General features: G+C 48.7%; 1 protein-coding gene across 1 annotated transcript in view; it reads right to left on the reverse strand.

Moving 5' to 3' along the window:
- Positions 1 to 14,599, reverse strand: part of SMURF2 (SMAD specific E3 ubiquitin protein ligase 2) — a 47,627-nt gene extending 33,028 nt beyond the window's left edge. Inside the window, 3 exon segments of the mRNA XM_075579704.1 lie at positions 9,678 to 9,786; positions 10,445 to 10,483; positions 14,503 to 14,599. Of these exon segments, the coding sequence (XP_075435819.1) occupies positions 9,678 to 9,786; positions 10,445 to 10,483; positions 14,503 to 14,599 (245 nt within the window).
- Between the last annotated feature and the right edge of the window lie 5,401 nt (positions 14,600 to 20,000).

The following is a 20,000-nucleotide window of genomic DNA, read 5'->3' on the forward strand; positions in this document are numbered from 1 at the left end:
ATCCATTCAACACCCAGTTTCCACTTAACTCCTAATTGTGGTTTCTTATTTCAGGATAAACTCTGTGGAATTTTTGTTATTAGACCTGAATCTGCAACTCGAGGGAAAAAACTTGGTTTATCTAAAAGGTCTTTCCCTCCTGTCCCCCACGGCAGCACTTTTGGGGTTTAGGCTTCTGAGGGCAGCAACTTGCTCCAGTTATAAATTTGGATCTCCCCTCTCCCCTCCGCTCCCCTCCTCCCCCAAAAATGAAAATAAGAGGATACTGGAGGATAAAATTGAGGAATGGTTTGCAAAGCCACCTCGTTATCTTTGTGAAACGCAAGGAATGGCTCTGTATTCGTGCTAGTAATTATCTTCGTTTAGCTGACATGACGGCTATTAAAGATTGTTTTTAGTGTATTTAGTGTTGTGTTTTTTGTTCTAGTGCATCTCTGATTATGAGTGAACATATTCCGTAGATTCAGGAGTTTCCATTGGCCACCCCAGCGTGTTGGCGACCCTGCAAGCCCCCCTCACTCTCCTCTATTCCCCCCTCTCACCTTATGTATTTCTCTCTCCCCCTCTTACACCCCCTACCTCACTACTCCCTTTTTCCCAACACTCCCCCCCATCACTCAGTAACACCCCCCTCCCCCCACACAATCCAGCTCCCTCAATCCACCCCTCCTCACATTAATTTCCCCCTCCGCCCCCTGACGCCACGAACGCACACACGAGCACGGCCCAGAAACATTTTAAACTTCCTTGATTTCTTCCACCCCCAATCTGATCTCCAAACCAGTTTAGCTCTTCTACAGGAACATGCCTCTCTAATGTCATCTTTATCTGGTTAAAGACTATGGGAATTCCGTCCCCGTCGGAAAATTAAATGTCGGATTCATGAGACGCTCCCGACATGGTCCCACTAAATTCCAGGGAAGTGGAAGGAACCCTGGGGTTCAGCCTGTATGCTCGAAACGGTCACGTTACCAAAGGTCGGGGCTGCATTGCTATTCGGAACACTCCCAGAAAATAAGAACAGGGTTATCCTCCACTGCAGAGGTTCCCAACTCCCAATGCCCAGGAACCCCCAACAGGCCAGGTTTCAAGGATATCCCCCTGCTTCAACACAGGGGGTTCAGTCAAAATAACCGAGCCACTGATTGAGCCACCTGTGGCTATCCTTAATACCACTGTACTATCGCCATGTGCTTAATGCATCAGGGACATCATTATTATACAGTCCAAGTGCTTAGTTTTAGATGTGGTCTTTCTAGGGCTAGTGTACCCTGTGCTTACACTCCTTCCACCGCCCCCCCCTCCCAAAAAGGGGTTCAGGTTTGAGAATTTGACATCCCTATAAAGAGAATTGGGTGAGAAAAAAAGTGCACCAACAAGCATAAGACCAAATCAAAGCCAATACACCCGGAACGTCTGCACTTCAGCCTGCTGGAAAGCACGGCCGATCTGGACACTATGACCAAGAGGGGAGAAGGCATTGTCAATCGAAGAGGGGACCGGACAAAACCACCTCGGCTTTGTGTGTGACCCATGCATGTCATCTTGCGCGCCAACACAGCCTTGCAGGGGACGCGATTGACGTCAGGCCCGCGACAGGCCTCTGGTACATCCGTGCTAAGGATGTATACTGAACATCAGGAGGCCTTGGGATTGAGCACCAACTACTAGTCCATGTTTGGAGAGAAGCGACAAACCACCTGTACCAAGGTCAAGCAAGCCTCTGGAGTCCAGAGCTGTATTCTAAATCACACGCGGGACAACCTTAAATTAGGGGGAAGGATGCCCTGGTACAATAGTTTTTTTCTTGTATATCACAGACAGTGTACACAACACTGTATATAGAATTTTTGCAGTCACGAGTCCCTGCCCAGTTGAGCTGACAATCTATATTTTTGGTGCCTGAGGCACAGGGCGATAAAGTGACTCGCCCAATGAGCCAACACCGGGATTTAAACCAGGTTCCCCCGGCTTCAAACTCGGTGCCATTGTTTTCAGAGTCCGTGCCTTAACTCACTGAGTGGCTCCGTCGTATTCCAGGTAACCCTACTCATCGGGTGGTTCCGGATTGCCCAGAACGCCAGGAGCCTTTGCTGGAGGTCTATATCTATAAACAGAAGTATAACCTCAAGTGCCAGAGCCGATGTGCTGCTGGGGTACCAGACGGAAAAGGTGTTTTTCCCCCTCCAGAAACCTACTGAAGTGTGTGATCCAGGTGAAAGTAGCAGTGAAGACAATTTGCCAAAGATTAAAATGTGTTTTAGGCCGAGACATCATTTTTTACAGAATTTTTTTTTAGTCTTGCAAAATCAAATGGATTCCTGTAACACGAATCCGGACCTCACGTTCATCTCCGTGCTCTACAAGTGTCTTCTTGTTCTTCTTCTATACCAATAGGTCCGCTGTATAACATGTGCAGTGCCAGTCAAACGTTTGTATATTCCTATAAATACATCGAGGAAGCAAGGAGACTTCAGCTGTCTGTTTAGTCTTGAGGAGATGTGTTGTGAATACATCAGTTGTGCATCTAGGTTGGAAACCTTTAATATACTGTATATAGGGTCTGTGTTTTGTTTTCCCCATTGGAGGAATATAACACACACACACACACACACACACACACACACACACACACACACACACACACACACACACACACACAGACACACACAGAGACACACACAGACACACACAGACACACACGCACACACACACAGACACACACGCACACACACAGACCCTGAGAGTCACACTCTGGTCCAAGATAAACTTTCTTTTTTAACACGCAAATCCACTTTAATCTTCGTGCAAACAGTCATGTAGACTCCTTGGCTGTGCCACATTTTGAATTAGCCAGGGTGCTGAAAAAATGGTTCTATAAATGGTAAAACGCCTGACCATGCCCTGTAATTATGGTACCTAGATATTAAATGTAATGGAGCAGCATTGAGCACATTAGTCAATGACCGGACAAAGTCTGTCTGAAGAATAATTTGGCTTGGAAACCTGTGTCAAGTTTTATATCCCAAACATTGCCCTTAGGGGAACTCTAATGGGTACAATTTAGCATTTATACTAAACGGATGATACTGTTTTACAAAGGTACATTTCCCCCTCCTCCCCCCAAAATACCGGTTATGAAAAGGAGCTTCATGTGGAGCCATTTCAAGTAAACGACCAACCTTATTTTTTCTCCTAGCTGTGTTTATATTGTACTCGAGTTTTTATTTGAAAAGGCCCAAAGCCTGCAGTTGCGTTACTACGGCAACCTCAGACCAGAGCGGTTTGCCATGCAGACTTACAAAGGTTCTCATCACAGAACCGACCTTATCCTAAACTTGTCAGAGAATATTCTTTCCAGTCCAATTATGTCACTAAGGAGGGTTTCATGAGCCATGGTAATTTAGGGTTTGGGCTAATTTTTTTTTTAGGCATAAAATACAGTTAAACGGTGAGTGGAGATGAAGAAAAATGAAAGAAATTAGGCACCCTATTATACAGTATGGTAAAGAAAGAAATCCAGCTCCTACACCGTATACAACAAGGACCGACTCACTGACCCGCCGACTCTAGGGCCGACGTACTGACCACTGACCTTAGGGCCGACTTACTGATGTGCAACCACACCCTTTTTTGCCATTGAAATGTAGTAGGCTGCAGGATGTCAAGAAAAAGAAATATGCATGGAAAACATCACACACATGCTCACGTCCGTCCACCCCCCCCGCGCGTCAAAGGACGCGGCGCTGGAAGCCAATGTAAGTTAATTACAGAGGCCTCTCGCGGCCCCCCGGCATTTAATTTAAATGCCTTGTGGGAGAGCGCGGGACCTCTGTAACCGCTGCCACCCGCCCAGAAAATCTCATGCCCCCCAGTTTGCGCACCCCTGCTGTATACCAGAACACATTCAATAGGTAATTAAGGCCAAAATATTGACATTCAAACTGGATTAACAGGTCTGGAACAAAAACAAAAAAAAGTCTGGTTTGTCTTCTAACAGGAACAATGGATCTTTCTGTGCTACATTACCTATATTGAATAACATTTTGTCTCTGGGTCGGAAGCGGTAACAAAGGGAAGACGCGGCGGTAAAGAAAACCACACGTCTGCATGCACCAAAGCGTGCGAAAGAGGACGCGCAGACCCACGCTGCGAATACAAAGCACGGTGGTCTGTTTGGGTGCAAGTGGCTCAGGCAAAAATCATAAGCCTGGCCGCTGCCTAAGGGGCCGATATTGCAGCCCCAATGCCAGGTGAAGGGGGTTCAAAGCTCTAGCCCAGATTAAACAACCTCCCCTGCCCCAATGTCCTGTCCCTGTACTCTGCCTCTGTCACATCCCCCTGCAACGTTTTGGAGGGACATTTATGTAACAACTCGTGTGTGTGTGTGGGGGGGCCTTTTAATGTTTACAGAGTTTAATTTAAATGTTGTGGGGAAGAGCACAGAGCCCCCGTACACCCCCTCCCCCAAAAAAATCGTGTGCCCATTGCGCTACATGACCGGGCTTTTTTGCAACTCCACAGCATATGTTGCCGAGTCAGACTGAGGTTTGCAAGCGTCATCGTGACCAGTAAAAAGACGACGAAATAGCGAGGGTGTTGTATGGTTAATTCAAGGTGCAACATCAGCGGTTGTGGCTCCCTATTGGATGGCCATTTAAAAAAATCGCCTTCAAAAAAAAAAACCAGGAAGTAACACGGTATCTCGGGAACGCACGGGTCCCATAACCGAAAATACTGCGGTTCAGATCCGGAGCACTCGCCCCTCCCCCTGTTTTACAATCCGGTTTAAAAATAAAAATAAATACAATTTTTTTTTTTAAAAAGAGCGTTAGGGTGAATTGCTCCTTTTAAAAAGGGATGAGTCGCGCCGAGGACCACAGTGAGCTAATAAGCAAACCAAATTTAAAGTGGCAATCCCTTTTAGGATCAAAGTGAACTAATAGCAGTGACACGTTTAAATGCCGTTGACTGACGCCAGGAAATGGTACAAGACAAATTATAAAGATTATTTCATAACACTGATCTCTGCCATTACTTCACTTTGGTCCCAAGTAATGGCAGTGTCACTTTGTACGCCACAGCGCCTGGCAAATATTACTTTTATATCGGCTTTCAGAGGGAGTTACCTCCGAAGGGGTTGCCGGTATCTCTGCTTTTCAAAGCTCCCGTGTCACGCGGGCCAATGGGAAGCCGCGCAGGGTGACATCCCGGCTTCCTATTGGCCCGCGAGCGTCGAAAAGTGATCCTTAAGTGATCCTTGCTAGCCGGGGTGCTACGCCGGCACCTACTATAGAGGTATCTCCTGAAACAGGGGGTCCCCGAAGCTGAAATTAACGGGGTTCAGCTCCGGAGACGACCTGCTCCAATCCTACGGTAAAAAATAATCAAGAAATCGCCGGCTTGGATTACCACGCTAAGAACAGCCTCCTCGCGAGTCCTACACAATTTATGCTACTTGTCAGCATTATCGGCGCAGGCTGAGCTAGGAGGGGTGCAAAATGATCGCACGCGGACGCAAACCATGCACAATTTTCCCCTTTCAAGTCCCGGAAAAAGCCGCGGCGGAGACAGCGTTCGCCGAAGATTCGCCATGCATTAAATGAATGTGGGTTGCAATTTCGTTTCGTATCAACTTGCGAAACTTCGACAAATTCGCTGGTCTCAATGCCGAGAGGATAAACTGGACGCACGATGTGATTCGCTCGCTGGCGAGATTGCGCTGAAAGAGGACTCATTTTGGAGATGCTATTAGTCTTCGGGGCTTGACGAAAAGTTTTTGCTAGGAATTGCACTTGGGGGAAGAGAGATGGGGGAAGGAGAAAGAGAGGGGGTGGAGGAGAAATAGAGGGGGGAAGGAGAAAGAGAGGGGGGGGAAGGAGAAAGAGAGGGGGGGAAAGGAGAAAGAGGGGGGGGAAAGGAGAAAGAGGGGGGGGAGAAAGAGAAGGGGGAAAGGAGAAAGAGAGGGGGGAAAGGAGAAAGAGAGGGGGGAAGGAGAAAGAGAGGGGGGAAGGAGAAAGAGAGGGGGGAAAGGAGAAAGAGAGGGGGGAAAGGAGAAAGAGAGGGGGGAAAGGAGAAAGAGAGGGGGGAAAGGAGAAAGAGAGGGGGGAAAGGAGAAAGAGAGGGGGGAAAGGAGAAAGAGAGGGGAGGAAGGAGAAAGAGGGGGGGAAGGAGAAAGAGAAGGGGGAAAGAGAAGGGGGAAGGAGAAAGAGGGGGGAAGGAGAAAGAGAGGGGGGAAGGAGAAAGAGAGGGGGGAAGGAGAAAGAGAGGGGGGAAGGAGAAAGAGAGGGGGGAAGGAGAAAGAGAGGGGGAGGAGTGGGGAGAGGGGGAGGAAGGAGAAAGAGGGGGGGGAAGGAAGGAGAAAGAGAGGGGGGAAGGAGAAAGAGAGGGGGGAAGGAGAAAGAGAGGGGGGGAGGAGAAAGAGAGGGGGGAGGAGGGACTGGGGAGAGGGGGAGGACTGGGGAGAGGGGGAGGACTGGGAAGAGGGGGAGGACGAGGAAGGAGAAAGAGAGGGGGGGGGAAGGAGAAAGAGGGGGGGGAGGAGAAAGAGGGGGGGAAAGGAGAAAGAGAGGGGGGAAAGGAGAAAGAGAGGGGGGAAAGGAGAAAGAGAGGGGGGAAGGAGAAAGAGAGGGGGAAGGAGGGACTGGGGAGAGGGGGAGGAGTGGGGAGAGGGGGAGGAAGAACTGCATAAAACGTCTATAGAATAAGTATGTGTGCAGAGAGCCACGTCTGGTCATCCTCCCAAACCCATCTGCCGTCTGACCCTCCGATGAACTAGAGGCGAACGAAAGCAGGTGTGGGGGCTGGACGGCTGCTCACGGCCGACCTCTACTCCCGAGAACGACCTCTACCCCCTCCCGAGAACGACCTCTACCCCCGAGAACGCAACTGCAGACGATTGTTGTGGTAACACCACCACGCTGGCAGCTTGATAGGGGTTAATAGAAGCGGGAAATCTCTTGGTACATGAACACGGTAATATGAACCTTTGGTTTTCTCATCACGCCTCAAATAAAAGTGTTTCAGTGGAATGTCTGTTAGAAACACAATGTTACTCTGTTTTTAAGGGTTATCACCATTAGAATAACTGTGGAAAGAGGCAACCCCCCCCCCCTTCTATCCTCTAAGCCAGAAATGGCCAACTGCAATCCTCAAGGGCCACTAACAGGTCAGGTTCAGGATATGCCTGCTTCAGCACAGGTGACCCAATCAGTCCCTGCTTCAGCACAGGAAATAAGCCACCTGTGCTGAAGCAGGGATATCTTGAAAACCTGACCTGTTGGTGGCCCTTGAGGACTGGAGTAGGCCACAACTGCTCCAAGCCATGGGAGAAGGAGTGGCTCAGTGAGTAAAGACACTGACTGGCGCTGAGTTTGAAGCAGGGGAACCTGGATTCCCGGTGTCGGCTCCTTGTGACCTTGGGCAAGTCACTTTATCTCCCTGTGCCTCAGGCACCAACAGAAGATTGTAAGCTCCACAGGGCAGGGACCTGTGCCTGCAAAATGTCTCTGTAAAGCGCTACGTAAAACTAGCAGCGCTATACAAGAACATGCTATTATTAAATATTACAATGCTCTCTCTCATTTGGTGGCGACAATAACTTCTTATCTCCTAACCAAAGATAAATTGATTTCCTTGTGTTTGCCAAGTAACCACAATACCACCTACGGTCAAACAGATAAACATAAGTAGCAGATACGCCGCGTACATTTAGTGTTCCCGGAGAAAAGCCAAAACGTTTTTAATCATTTTTATTTACAATATACAATTGAGCAAAAACGGCTACTTTAAAAAGAGGCAATTCAGGCATTAAAAAAAAATGACACAACACTGAGGAAGCCGAGCAGGCGAAACGCGTTTGGTGGACAATTTTGCACACTCTGTGAGCCACCATTGCCCAAAGGAGAGGTACTCTGCCCAATCAGCGACGCGACCTGGAGTGTCACAGCCACGCATGCGCGCATCGAACGAGGGAGCACAGGAGAACCCCAGGGTTTGCGCAACCCAGGAGGAAACCCCCAGCATGCTGTGAACCAGGAAGCGGAAACTGAAGCGGCGTCCACGTGAAGAGCCCCAAGACAGGACATAGCGTGGAGAGAACTATTCAAGGGCAAAACGCTGGCAACACAACTTTTAAAGCTCACATTTTATGGACGCTTGTAAGTAGGATTCGTTTATTGCTGTCTTTAATAAACATTATTACACTATGTTTTTTTATCTTCTCTCTTCCTAACGCCAACACTGAAGATCTTCTGGAAACACCAAGTGAGAGATAGGCACAGGCAAGTGTCACTATTTGTATTTTATTAATTCTAGTGGTATTTTTATTTGTATTACACCGTGGGTCTGTGTTCTGTTCTCTTTCTCCCTTATATAGGGGGAGGGAGCGGCTCAGTGAGTAAAAGACACTGACTGGCACTGAGAGTTTGAAGGGGAACCTGGTTCAATTCCCGGTGTCGGCTCCTTGTGACCTTGGGCAAGTCACTTTATCCCCCTGTGCCTCAGGCACCAACAACATAGATTGTAAGCTCCACGGGGCAGGGACCTGTGCCTGCAAAATGTCTCTGTAAAGCGCTACGTATAACTAGCAGCGCTATACAAAAACATGCTATTATTATTATTATTATTATATACACTGAGGAGAAGAAGAGCAGAAGTCTACGCGCTGGAGGACTATCTTTTCTCATTAAAAAAAAATGCATATCTTTTTTGTTTCAATATACGCAGCCTATGGTTACCTTTATTGAAAACTAATTACCTAAGCTGCTAATCAATTCGTTCTCCTGTGATCGATCAGCACAGATCCTGCTTCTCAGTGTTCACTAAATGGCCGACTTCCAGTTTAAATCAATCCTTCAGTCTGTGTCACTCAGCAGCTACAATTTATCCTAATATTACTACGATAACATTACCTATTGTTACAGTTTGCAGCTCAAACTGCTGGGAACATTGGCAACAAATGATCACAAACAGGAAAGTGTTGCAAAGAGGTGGGCTAAAGCCTGCTATAGAAATCAAAGGATGCTCAGTATAATAACACTCCTTAAACATGGCATTACGAGTTAAATAATAAAAAAAGTTGTATTATCGAACACTACAGAACAGATTTATGTAAACAAACACACGTTGGATATTGCTTGGGTTGTTCCTTTAAATATACTGTCACTTTGTGGAACCCATTAAATATTTCTGACTCCGCAGAAGCCCAGCCAATCTACATATCTAAGAAATAAATTTTTCTTCCGAAAAAAAATGTGTGTGTAAATAGCCGTATTTTTTACTTTGAGGCCTCTTCTCGCCCACTTTCCCAAGGGAGTTTTTAGTTTTAAAATCAGATGCTCCTTTCAGGAGATATAAGCGTTTCAAATATCTGGGGGGGTTAAAATGGAGCTCTCCCCCCAAAGCCAGGTGCCGTTTTGGGCTTTTTAACACAATTTTGTGGTTTTTATCTTTTTGTTGTTAAAGAGCAGAACATGCTCAGGGGGTCAAGATACGAGTTCAACTCATATATACTTCTGGTGGGAGAGGTGGGGGTGGCGATTTCTGCTTTAATTAAAACATTTTACTTATTATAATACTGGAATAGAACAGCCATTTGGAGGGCCTGAGTAACGAGGTCTTCGTCAAGAAACCTTCACATCAGTTAAGAGTGTATCGTCGAAGAAGAATTCACTTACAAGTCATAATGCTGGTTCCACTTTGGATCAAGAGTATTCTTCACGGTGTCTGTGGAGTGGCACTGGCCGGATCCGTCCACGACCACCTTCGCAAAGGGATCGGGTAGCCCTGCAGTAGGGGGGGGAAATAAAAAAAACATTGGGAATAAAGCAGTGGTCCATCCAAGTTTCAAGCAACGCTCTCCGCCCCCCTTACCCCCCACGACTTAACCTTTTATTTACAGTACGGGAACAGGAGCTTAACCAAGCCACTGTTGGCTCCCGGGACGACGAACCCCTCCCCTCCCGGGATTCTTACTGGCATTACTTCCTGGTTTTAAAAAGGGCTTTAAATGGTTGTCCAATAGGAAGCCAACACCGATGATGTCACGGCTTCCTATTGGCCCGAGACTCGGCTGCCCAATGTGAGTTGCAGGCCCCCCCCCCCCAGTTGAGGGATAGGGTTTAATTTCTTCTGCATTTTTGTTATTGATAGTGCACTGTTACTAGACCGCAGACTTAGTGTAGGGCTGTGCCAATTGTAGCCTACCTGTAAATATGCTAGTCACAGCTAGAGGTAGGATGTCTCTATGGACCATGGGACATGTATTGGCACTTCCTGTAAACCATTTGGTGTCCAACGAACCTACAATGATTTAAAAAACATAAAGGACCCCCTCTCTACATCTAGAGCAGCCTCCTGGAGCATCATATGTGCTCATAACGTGTTCAGGATATCAACCCACCAAAAACACTGACACTAATGAAGCCTTAGAGGTAATACTCACTGAAGAAATCCTTTTTCACCAAGTTTTTCGCACACAGTACTGTGAAGGAAACAAGAATAAAAAAAACATGAATATATTACACGTTGATCATATTTAGCTGTACATAACACGTCAACGGCTTTATTCCATATACAGCAAAGCGGACGCTTTCAGCCGAATACCCCTATTGAAGTCTATTGAGTTTCTTTGCCAAGAAACCAGAGCCGAGAGCCATAAGTAGTCTCATCGCTGAGGTTGGGTCTGGGAGGTATATGGCGCAGCGAGAGGGCGGTTTGGGAAAGGCGCGTCCGGTAGTTTTCATATGTAGGAAACGCCATTTTATTTTAGAGTGGAAAATTGATTTTATATCAAAAGGCAGTCGATAAACCGGATGAAGTGATCAGAAGGGAACCAAAACGAAGGAAACCCCCGCCCCCCCGCCGATTACCAGTGAGGATTCCGGGTTTAAATCTCCTCAGTCCGATAGGAAGCTGCAACATTATCAGTTGTGGCTTCCCATTGGACGGCTGTTTAAATCCCCTTTGCCCTGTAACTTCTCAGGAACCAGTGCGTCGCCGGAGCTGAAAATAGTGTGGTTCCGCTCTGGGGGGGACCGTCCAGTTTCCACCATGTAAAAAAAAAGGGGGGGTATAGTTAATTGCTGCTCTAATGTTTGAACTACCCCAATGATTTCCAACCCTCTCCACGGAGAGACCCCATCAACCCACAGATTTTACCAAAGACCATTGAATTAGCGTGTTCACGAATGCACGGGGTATTGGGCTGGGTGACCAAACCACCGCGCTAACCCAAGGATAAAGTAAAATCGGTTTTATCCACTCCTACCCAAGTCATAGCACCCACAACGCAGGGGTAGAGGATAAGGGAAGAGATGGCAGGCGCAGCCAGCAAAACCCCAATTATCCCGGAAACGCCAACTCTTTCAAAAGCATTTGTAAACACATACCAAATCGCGTTTAAAATTGTGCATCCATAATCCACTACTTATCCGGTTACGACATCAGTGTCATTAGTTCAATCGGGTCCTCGGGTGGTTTCTCCGGCTTTGAAAGACTAATTCGTGGCTTGCCGTTTGTTGCCAGTATGTGTCAAGAGTTTGCGACGGTTTTAATAACTCGCTAAGTGGAGGAGCCTCGCTGTCCATCGCCGCCGTGGATGTGATTGTAGTAACCGCCGAGAGATAAACCTTTGCTGCCGGTTTTCCCATCATCTGTTAACCCCTTAGCAGCCACCCAGGCACAAAAAAAAAGGTAGGTACTGGTTGTAACGGCGGCTTTGAAGAGAACGGTCACTAGTGCAACGGGCGTGCAAGTTAGTGCAACACCGTGTCAGAATGTGGAATGCAAGTGGATGTTTAATGTTCAAAAGATTTGTATTGCCGTTTAGTTGTTAAGCACCAACATATTATGCGGCGCAGTACAATGGGCGTGGCTGGGAGGGCGGGGGTGGGGGGACGGACGGGCAGAGATTTGATTACATGCAAATAAGGAGGAAGATGCGCAAACAGATACACAAAGTAATGAGTGTCCAGTCTATAGCAGGAGTGGCCAACTCCAGACCTCGAGTGGGCCACCAACAGGGCAGGTATTGGGGTTATGAGCCACTGATTGAGCCACCAGGGTTGAAGCAGGGATATCCTGAAACCGTGACCTGTTGGTGGCCCTTGAGGACTGGAGTAGGCCCCTCGTGCTCTGTGGCCCTTGAGGACTGGAGTAGGCCCCTCGTGCTCTGTGGCCCTTGAGGACTGGAGTGGGCCCCTCGTGCTCTGTGGCCCTTGAGGACTGGAGTTTGATTTTGATGAAAATCAAACTGGGGCACATGAAAGAAGCTCATTAATATCGCTGCCTGCGATGTACCCCAGCTGTACACCCTGTAACGTGCTGTGCCGCACGCGCTAGATAAGCCTCCGGTGAGGAGGACAATGCCACGCTGTTGGCTAGTGTGGGCAGTGCTGATAATGAATGGATGTCTGTGCTTTTATCTGAATGCGGCTCCCCTCCAGAAAACGTTTCCCTACCTCCTGCAGACAGTGGTTGCATTCCAATTACACTGCTCATAGCACGCCGTTATCACACACAGCTATACACGCACACACACCACTACACACGCACAGCGCTACACACAGAGAACGCTACACACGCACACGCGCACACAGCGCTACACACGCACGCACAGAGAGCGCTACACAGACAAATGCTACACACGCACAGAACACTACACACGCGCGCGCACACACACACAGCACTACACACGCACAGCGCTACACACAGCGCTACACACGCACGCACAGAGAGCGCTACACAGACAAATGCTACACACGCACAGAACACTACACACGCGCACACACACCACTACACACACAGCGCTACACACGCACGCACAGAGAGCGCTACACAGACAAATGCTACACACGCACAGAACACTACACACGCGCGCGCACACACACAGCACTACACACAGAACACTACAGACGCACAGAGAGCGCTACACAGACACTGAACGCTATACACGCACACAGAACGCTACACACGTACATGCGCACACAGCGCCACAGACACACAGCGCTACACACACACTGCTACATACACAAAGAGCACCACACACAAACACACACACACACGCAGAGAGCGCCACACAAACACCCACACACACACACAAAGAGCTCCATGCATTTTTCAGCGCTGCACAGCCGACCTGCGTTTCCTGCCGCCCGTGAACTCGCCGTGCCCTCTCAGGAGATTGTCTCGCTCACACAAGTTCGCTTCGGAGAGACGTGTAAGAGTGTAAGTACCCGTACATCTCGCACCATGTATTCTTTTAATAGGAAGAGGGGAGATTTAAAGTGACAGACTTTCTATACAGAACCAGTTATAATACGCGCAGAAGCAGCACACCCGCCGTCCCCGGAGACGGCGACTTCATCCTCCAGAAGAAAATATCACTAACATTCTCCTATGGGCCGTTATCCCACGTAGGCCGCGCTTATAGTCCCGGCGACGCCGCGCCAAAACAAGTTCATGCTATCCGTGCGCCCATAGTGTGTGCGACCGCAAAGGGGCGGCCAAAATCGCTGACGTCAATGAAAATCGATTTTCCCGGCGACTGCCGCGTGACGTCAGAGGAGCGGTTCAGCCAATGAGGGCGAACTGCTCACGGCCACGCCCCCTGGTCGCCATCCCTCGCGTCGCACACTACAGGCAGAAATCGCTATGGCGACGGATGACGTCAACGCGGCCGCTTCCCGCATCAAAGTAAAAAGGATAAATGTACCCAATACCCCAACTTCCACTCAAATGCTATAGTCAAGATCAGTAGGGGGGGGGAGCGCGACCGAGGAGAGAAGGTAGGGGGGGGTGCAGCGCAGAGAGTTTGCTGGTGCAATGCCCACAACAGAACTACAGTTCCCAGCATCCCCTGCTACCAATTGATCTGCAGCTGTAGTTTTTTCCCATGAGTGGATTAGATGGAGGGGTTCTCAACATACGTCAGGTTTTCGGGATTTCCCTGCTTCAGCACAGGCGGCTGTGCTGAAGCAGGGATATCCTGAAAACCAGACCCGATGGGCGGGCCTTGAGGACTGGAGTGGAGAACCCCTGGATGAGAGAGCATTAAGGACAGCCGGTGCAGTAACGCGCTGAATCCTACAGTATTCTCGCCTTCAAAGACTTGCAATTTAGAGAGAGCCCCGTCTAAAAAAAAACCAAAAAAACACAGAGCGCTCATTATCGCGCGGGGACGGTGGGATCTAGGTCTCGGAAGAGCAATTTAACACGTGCGCGTCCGAGAGAAACTGACGCAACCACGCCGTGTCAGGATATTGTCATTGGCGAAAGTTGCTCACAAGCAAGTGTATGTTCAATGTGCAAAACAATGACATTAATCAAACGCAAAAAAAAAATTAAAACACGAAAGGCACGCCTGGAATTAGCCGGAAAACACATCGGGTCAGTGATTGCGTCTGAAACAAAAATGGCGGCACTCATGAAATAGCGAATGGATCATATTGGTTTGAATGGGCATTGTGTGTTCTATGATTGGTCACCTCCATACAGGCTGACCAGACCGCTTGTGTGGTCCTCCCGCCACAAGATCACTGTATGTGAGCTTCAGAGTCAATATTGACCGTTCGTTAACAATGAGCTGTTTGGGGAACATCGCTGGAAGGTGCTGCCCGTTCGTCCCAGCGGAGCCATGCTGGCTTACAAGGCCGGGTCTGTGTTACACGAGTGAATGCCGTCTCTGTGTGGTACGGAAGGGAGATCCCAGCACCAGCATGCGTGCGACTGCTCACAAATATGTATGTGACAAACGCAACAATGGTACAGGAATTTACTGCAGGTAAAGGAGGTAAACTTTCACTGCTGAATGGGCGGGCGTGGGTATATAACACACACGCGCACACACACGTGCGCACACGCACACACGCACACACTTTCCCAATGGGACACAAAGCGCGTCACAGTATAGCGTGCGGTATGCAGCACACAGAAATGTTACAGACCCAGCCCCTGCCCACATGAGCTTACAATCTACGTATTTGGTGCCCGAGGCACAGGGAGATAAAGTGACCTGCCCAAGTTCACAAGGAACCAACGCCAGGAATTGAACCAGGTTCCCCCAAGACAATCCAAACTCATTGTCGCCGTTTCCGTATCTTTACTCACCGAGCCGCTCATCCAGAGCATCAGTACCAAAAACATGGATCACAATGGACACAAGTGCTCATTTCGGAGAGGCTCCGGTATCTCTCAGCAAGCTGGACAACATTTAATGTAGAAGTGTGTCTTCCACCTCTGGTTAGGGCACAAGACAAGACTGGGACCCACACTCGGTGCAGCCAGCGGCACCGGATTATGGGACGCAAATTGTCCCTGCCTGCCGCTGATATCAAGAGTGAAAAGTCGCAACCCAAAAAGTCTTAGCAGCGACCTACACCCCCAGTGACATGTTTAAGGGGTCTCACCTGGGTAATTGATACCTTTGTTTTACCGAAATCTGACATGAGTACCTTTAATGTATTTATTAAAGCGAGACGTTGAAGGGGTGTGATTTCCTCTGGCTGCTCCCTTGTGTGTGATGTCACTGTGTGATGAGCGAGCGCTTGTACAGCCAGACTTCCCCCCCTCCCTTGAGGAAGCTTGAAAAAGCAAAACGCGTAGGGTGAAGCTACACAGGCACTTGGAAGGACCACTCAGCTGTTGGTGGGCATTCAGGAGGCATTCTCAGCCGAGAATTGGTACCTCTGTCCCCGGGTACCAAATAACTTTCCTTGTGAAAGTCCGTTACCGCTGGAATACCGGTGGGAGAGGAAGTGCTGTGTCTAATCCTGATTTTATATTATAAAGCAAATCTGCACTATCAGTGTCTCTTCTTTTTTCCCATCTGTGGGATCTCCCGTCCCCCTTCTCTCTTCACCTGGCCCTGACAGATACATCAACGAGGAATCCTGGATGTTCATGTGAGTTGGTTGGTTATGAATAACCTCACTGCCTGAACCACTCACTGCACCGTGTGAGCCATCGTTCATTTTTTCACTTATTTCAGCTCACCAGCATGTATTGCACTATTTTTCTATTCTATTCCCACATATACCTGGATGTATTTGCACTCTTGAACACTCTTCTCCAATACTGGGCCCTCCCAAGGCCAGGGGGCCCTGGTGCTTTTCACAGGTTATAGCTCTCGCTGTGCCCAACTCAAGACACGGCTTACATACTGGCTCCAGCAGAGATCCGACGGTATCAACTGGCTAAACAATAAAACGGTTATGCTTGGCAACAGGCTTCGAGAGATTAAGAAGGTTTACCCTGTGACCGCAGCTCCTCCTCCATCTCCCCGTGTCCCTACCTGCTCCCAGCGACAGGCGCAGCGGTAAACACATCATCAGGTGACTGACATGGTGATAGAGATCACATGGGCGTGTTTAATAGGCTAAATACAGCCGGACAAGTTATTTTAATAACAAAACAACATAGGACAAGGAGATTTAAATACTTTATTGCCAAGGGAAACAACTTTTTAAAAAAAATTTTTTTTTAACATAACATGAACCCCCATTTAAGCCCACCTATAGCTTTCTGCAAGACCCCGCACCCTGATCTTTCATTCGCTTATATTTAGGATTTTGCCTGATGTCTGTCATAACTATTTCCCCCCCCCCCCCTCCCCCACTGCTGGAGGGAGGCGATTCCACAGAATCACCACCCTTTCGTAGACTACTTCCTCACATTTCCTCTTAGGCTAAGGTGCCGCAGGAGGCTGCTGCACGCGCGCCTGGCGTTGCGCGCACAGCTGAAAACCGCGGTCTGTAGGCAGCGATCGGAGGCGCGGGAGGGCGTGGCCTAAACAGGGCGGGTGGACGCAGCCATGCCGGGGGGGGGGGCGTCAATACTTTTTTATTACAAACGGAGAGTACCGATACTTTTTAGTTACACATGCAGATGGCGACGACACTTTATGCGCAGCCTAACTCAGCAGCTACAATATATTCTTATATGACTAAGGAACGTTATCTATTGTAACAGTGTGCAGCTCAAACGGCTGGGAACATTGGCAACAAATGATCAAAAACCGGAAAGCGTTACAACGATCTTGCACTGCTGGGGAGGTGTGCTAAACCTGTTATAGAAATCAAAGGATGCTCAGCATATTAACACTCAAACATGGCATTAAGAATTGAAAGAAGAAAAAAAAAAAAAAAAAAGATATACCCTATTTCCTCGATTCTAAGACGCACCTTTTTTCCGATTTTCACATGTCTGAAATCGGGGTGCGTCTTAGAATCAATGTATTAAAAAATGTAAAAAAAAAAAAGTGTCCACAGTAATATCCCCCTCTTTTCACTTATGTTTCAGGAGAGGTCCCATGTCAACAGAGGATGAAGTGGGCGGTGGCGGCAGGAGAGGTCCCACGTGTGCAAATGGTTGGAGATGGACAGCGAGCGGGAGAGCGGCAGCGGCGGCAGGACAGGTCCCGAGTCTGCAGGTGAATGAAGATAATAAGACAGCGGGTGAGTGGTGGCAGGAGATCAGAATAGCAGCAGAGCTGAGCAGGAGCAGAGCGGCACAGGGGCACGGCTGGGAAGGAGCACACTGTCACCAGAAGTCAGGCACAGTTCTCTGGTACAGTGTGCTTCTTCCCTGCCGTTCCCCCACAGCCACTCTGCTCCTGCACAGCTATCTTGCTATTCTGATCTCCTGCCACCACTCACCCGCTGTCTTATTATCTTCATTCACCTGCAGACTTGGCAAGTGAAAAAGTAATTTTCCTCGATTGTAAGGGCCAAATCGATGGTGCGTCTTACAATCGATGGTGCGTCTTACAATCGATGGTGCGTCTTACAATCGATGGCGTCTTAGAATCAAGGAAATACGGTAGTAAGTACAGTACTATATTACCTAATACTACAGAACCGATTTATTAAAAAACACACATGGAGGATATGACTGGGATTGCGCCTTAAAGGGCGATTGACTTCGTTAGTCAATTACGTTGCTAAATTGTGTAATGTTTTGATTCTTTTTTAAACCCCTCCGTGGGACGGCCCCTCTAAATGAGCTCCCAAGAATCTAATGTAGGGAGGGATCGATTGGCTTAGCGGGGGGGGCAGAGAAGACAGGCTTCATTCACAAGCAGTTCCGAGTCATTACAGGCGGCTCTCCGGCGCTCAAGTCGTTATATGAAAGGGAATTTCCGACCGATGCAGATAAGCGCGGCGATGAAAGGACCACTTTGTAGCGGTAGGAACGTTATGGCATTGTGGAGAGCAGGCCGAAAACAGTGATAACAGAGCGTCTTACTATAGGCCAGGGGAGGCCAACTCCAGGCCTCAAGGGCCAGCAACAGGCCAGGAAGTCCCTGCTTCAGCACAGGTGGCTCAGTTGAACATTGAGCTACCTGTGCTGAAGCAGGGATATCCTGGCCTGTTGGTGGCCCTTGAGGACTGGAGTTGGCCTCCCCTGGTAGAAGCAAAGGAGGGTTTGCTCATCAACCCTTTCAGTGCCAGAAGCCTCCCATGCACACTTTGGCCCCCTCCTTCTGCGATGGTTAACGCATCGGCAACCCTACCGCCATCTTGTTTCTCCCTTGAGGGGGGGGATGAGACATGCTACTTTTACCGGCAAGCATCCTCGGAGAAGCGGGGCTCCCTGGAGCAGAAGATGGCACGTGCCAGCCCTGGGAACCCCGCGGTTCCTCTCCTGGTACAGAATATTCCGGGTAACACGGCCCGGTGGAACGGACGCTTTAAGAACGCAGTTGATGGACTGACCTATATTTGTTTGGCGCCCCAGAGGGATTTCTGTCTGCTGCCGTTTAGAGATTTGTGAGATCTCCTCTTATAAAGCCCGAGCTGCACATACGGACGGATTTCTACAGCAAAATAAGCACTTAAAGCTGCAGTTCAAGCAATATCCTATATGGTTTTATAAATAAATCAGTTCTGTACTATGAGAAAATACCTGTAGCACTGAAAAAAATAAAACAATTTCAGACATTTTTTATGTATTATAATGTAACAAGCATTTTTTGTTCCTATAGCAACCATTTACAAAGTTACATCCCCTTCCTCTTCTGAAACAGCATCACCTCTGAGCCCTGCCCTCTCTCTAGCAGTGAACCAATTGAATCTAGTGGCTGCCTGGTCACATGGTGCCGGCAGATCAGCGCTAATATTCCTCGTTAGCCTGGTATTAAACCAAGCGCTGGCGCACGTGCGGCCACACGCGAGGCAATGATAAATACCTGCCTCCCTATGACAGTTTATCCAGTGCCGACGCACGTGCACGCCGCAGACAGCATTGGCGCGGCAGCTGTGTGGAAACACAAAGAAATGTGTATTTTCTAGAGGCTGCCGTGCCACGTGACACTGAGCCGATCAAAGTGCGGCCTACCGTTGTGACATGGCCACGCCTCCTCACCGCGCGTCACCGTTTGGCCTATAGGCACTAAACGCGCGCCACGTGCAACGCCCGCATTTACTATATTACATGCCTAAGTCTGTAAGGAAGAGGCAGTTCCCAAACAGGCAAAAAGGTATTGGGTCAAGTACGAAGAGACCGGGTCAGGTTTCCCGTAGGGGCTCAGATCAACACCGATTATTGTTCCGGAACAAAGGGGGGCCAGCTCCCACACTTACTCAGAGAAACGAAACCTAAGTAACGTCATCGGAGTGTTACGAGTGGGCACCGATGGAAGACCTGTATACATGTATGTGTAGGGTAAAATACCTCGCGTCGTGATTAATGTGTATGAGCGGTGCCTGTCCAATGGGAACACTAATTATCGACAGGTGTACTACGCAAGTTCCCGGCGCCCATTATTTTACGACCTTGCTACTGTACTGAATCAAGGTAACCCATGCGGCATAGCCATATAATACACCCAGAAGCCAGGCAGGGAGGGTTACAAAGTCTTATGTTTTTAGGCGACACCGGCACAGAGGTAGCCAAAAAATGCCCAGAAGGCATTTGTGTCTTGCATAGCGGTGTCGCGCCTGGGACCGAACCAACGGCGGCGGCACGTTTACCAGCTTAACCGGGAGGTTACCGGCACCTTC

The sequence above is a fragment of the Ascaphus truei genome, chromosome 22, assembly GCF_040206685.1.
Source record: "Ascaphus truei isolate aAscTru1 chromosome 22, aAscTru1.hap1, whole genome shotgun sequence".
Classification (NCBI taxonomy): Eukaryota; Metazoa; Chordata; class Amphibia; order Anura; family Ascaphidae; genus Ascaphus; species Ascaphus truei.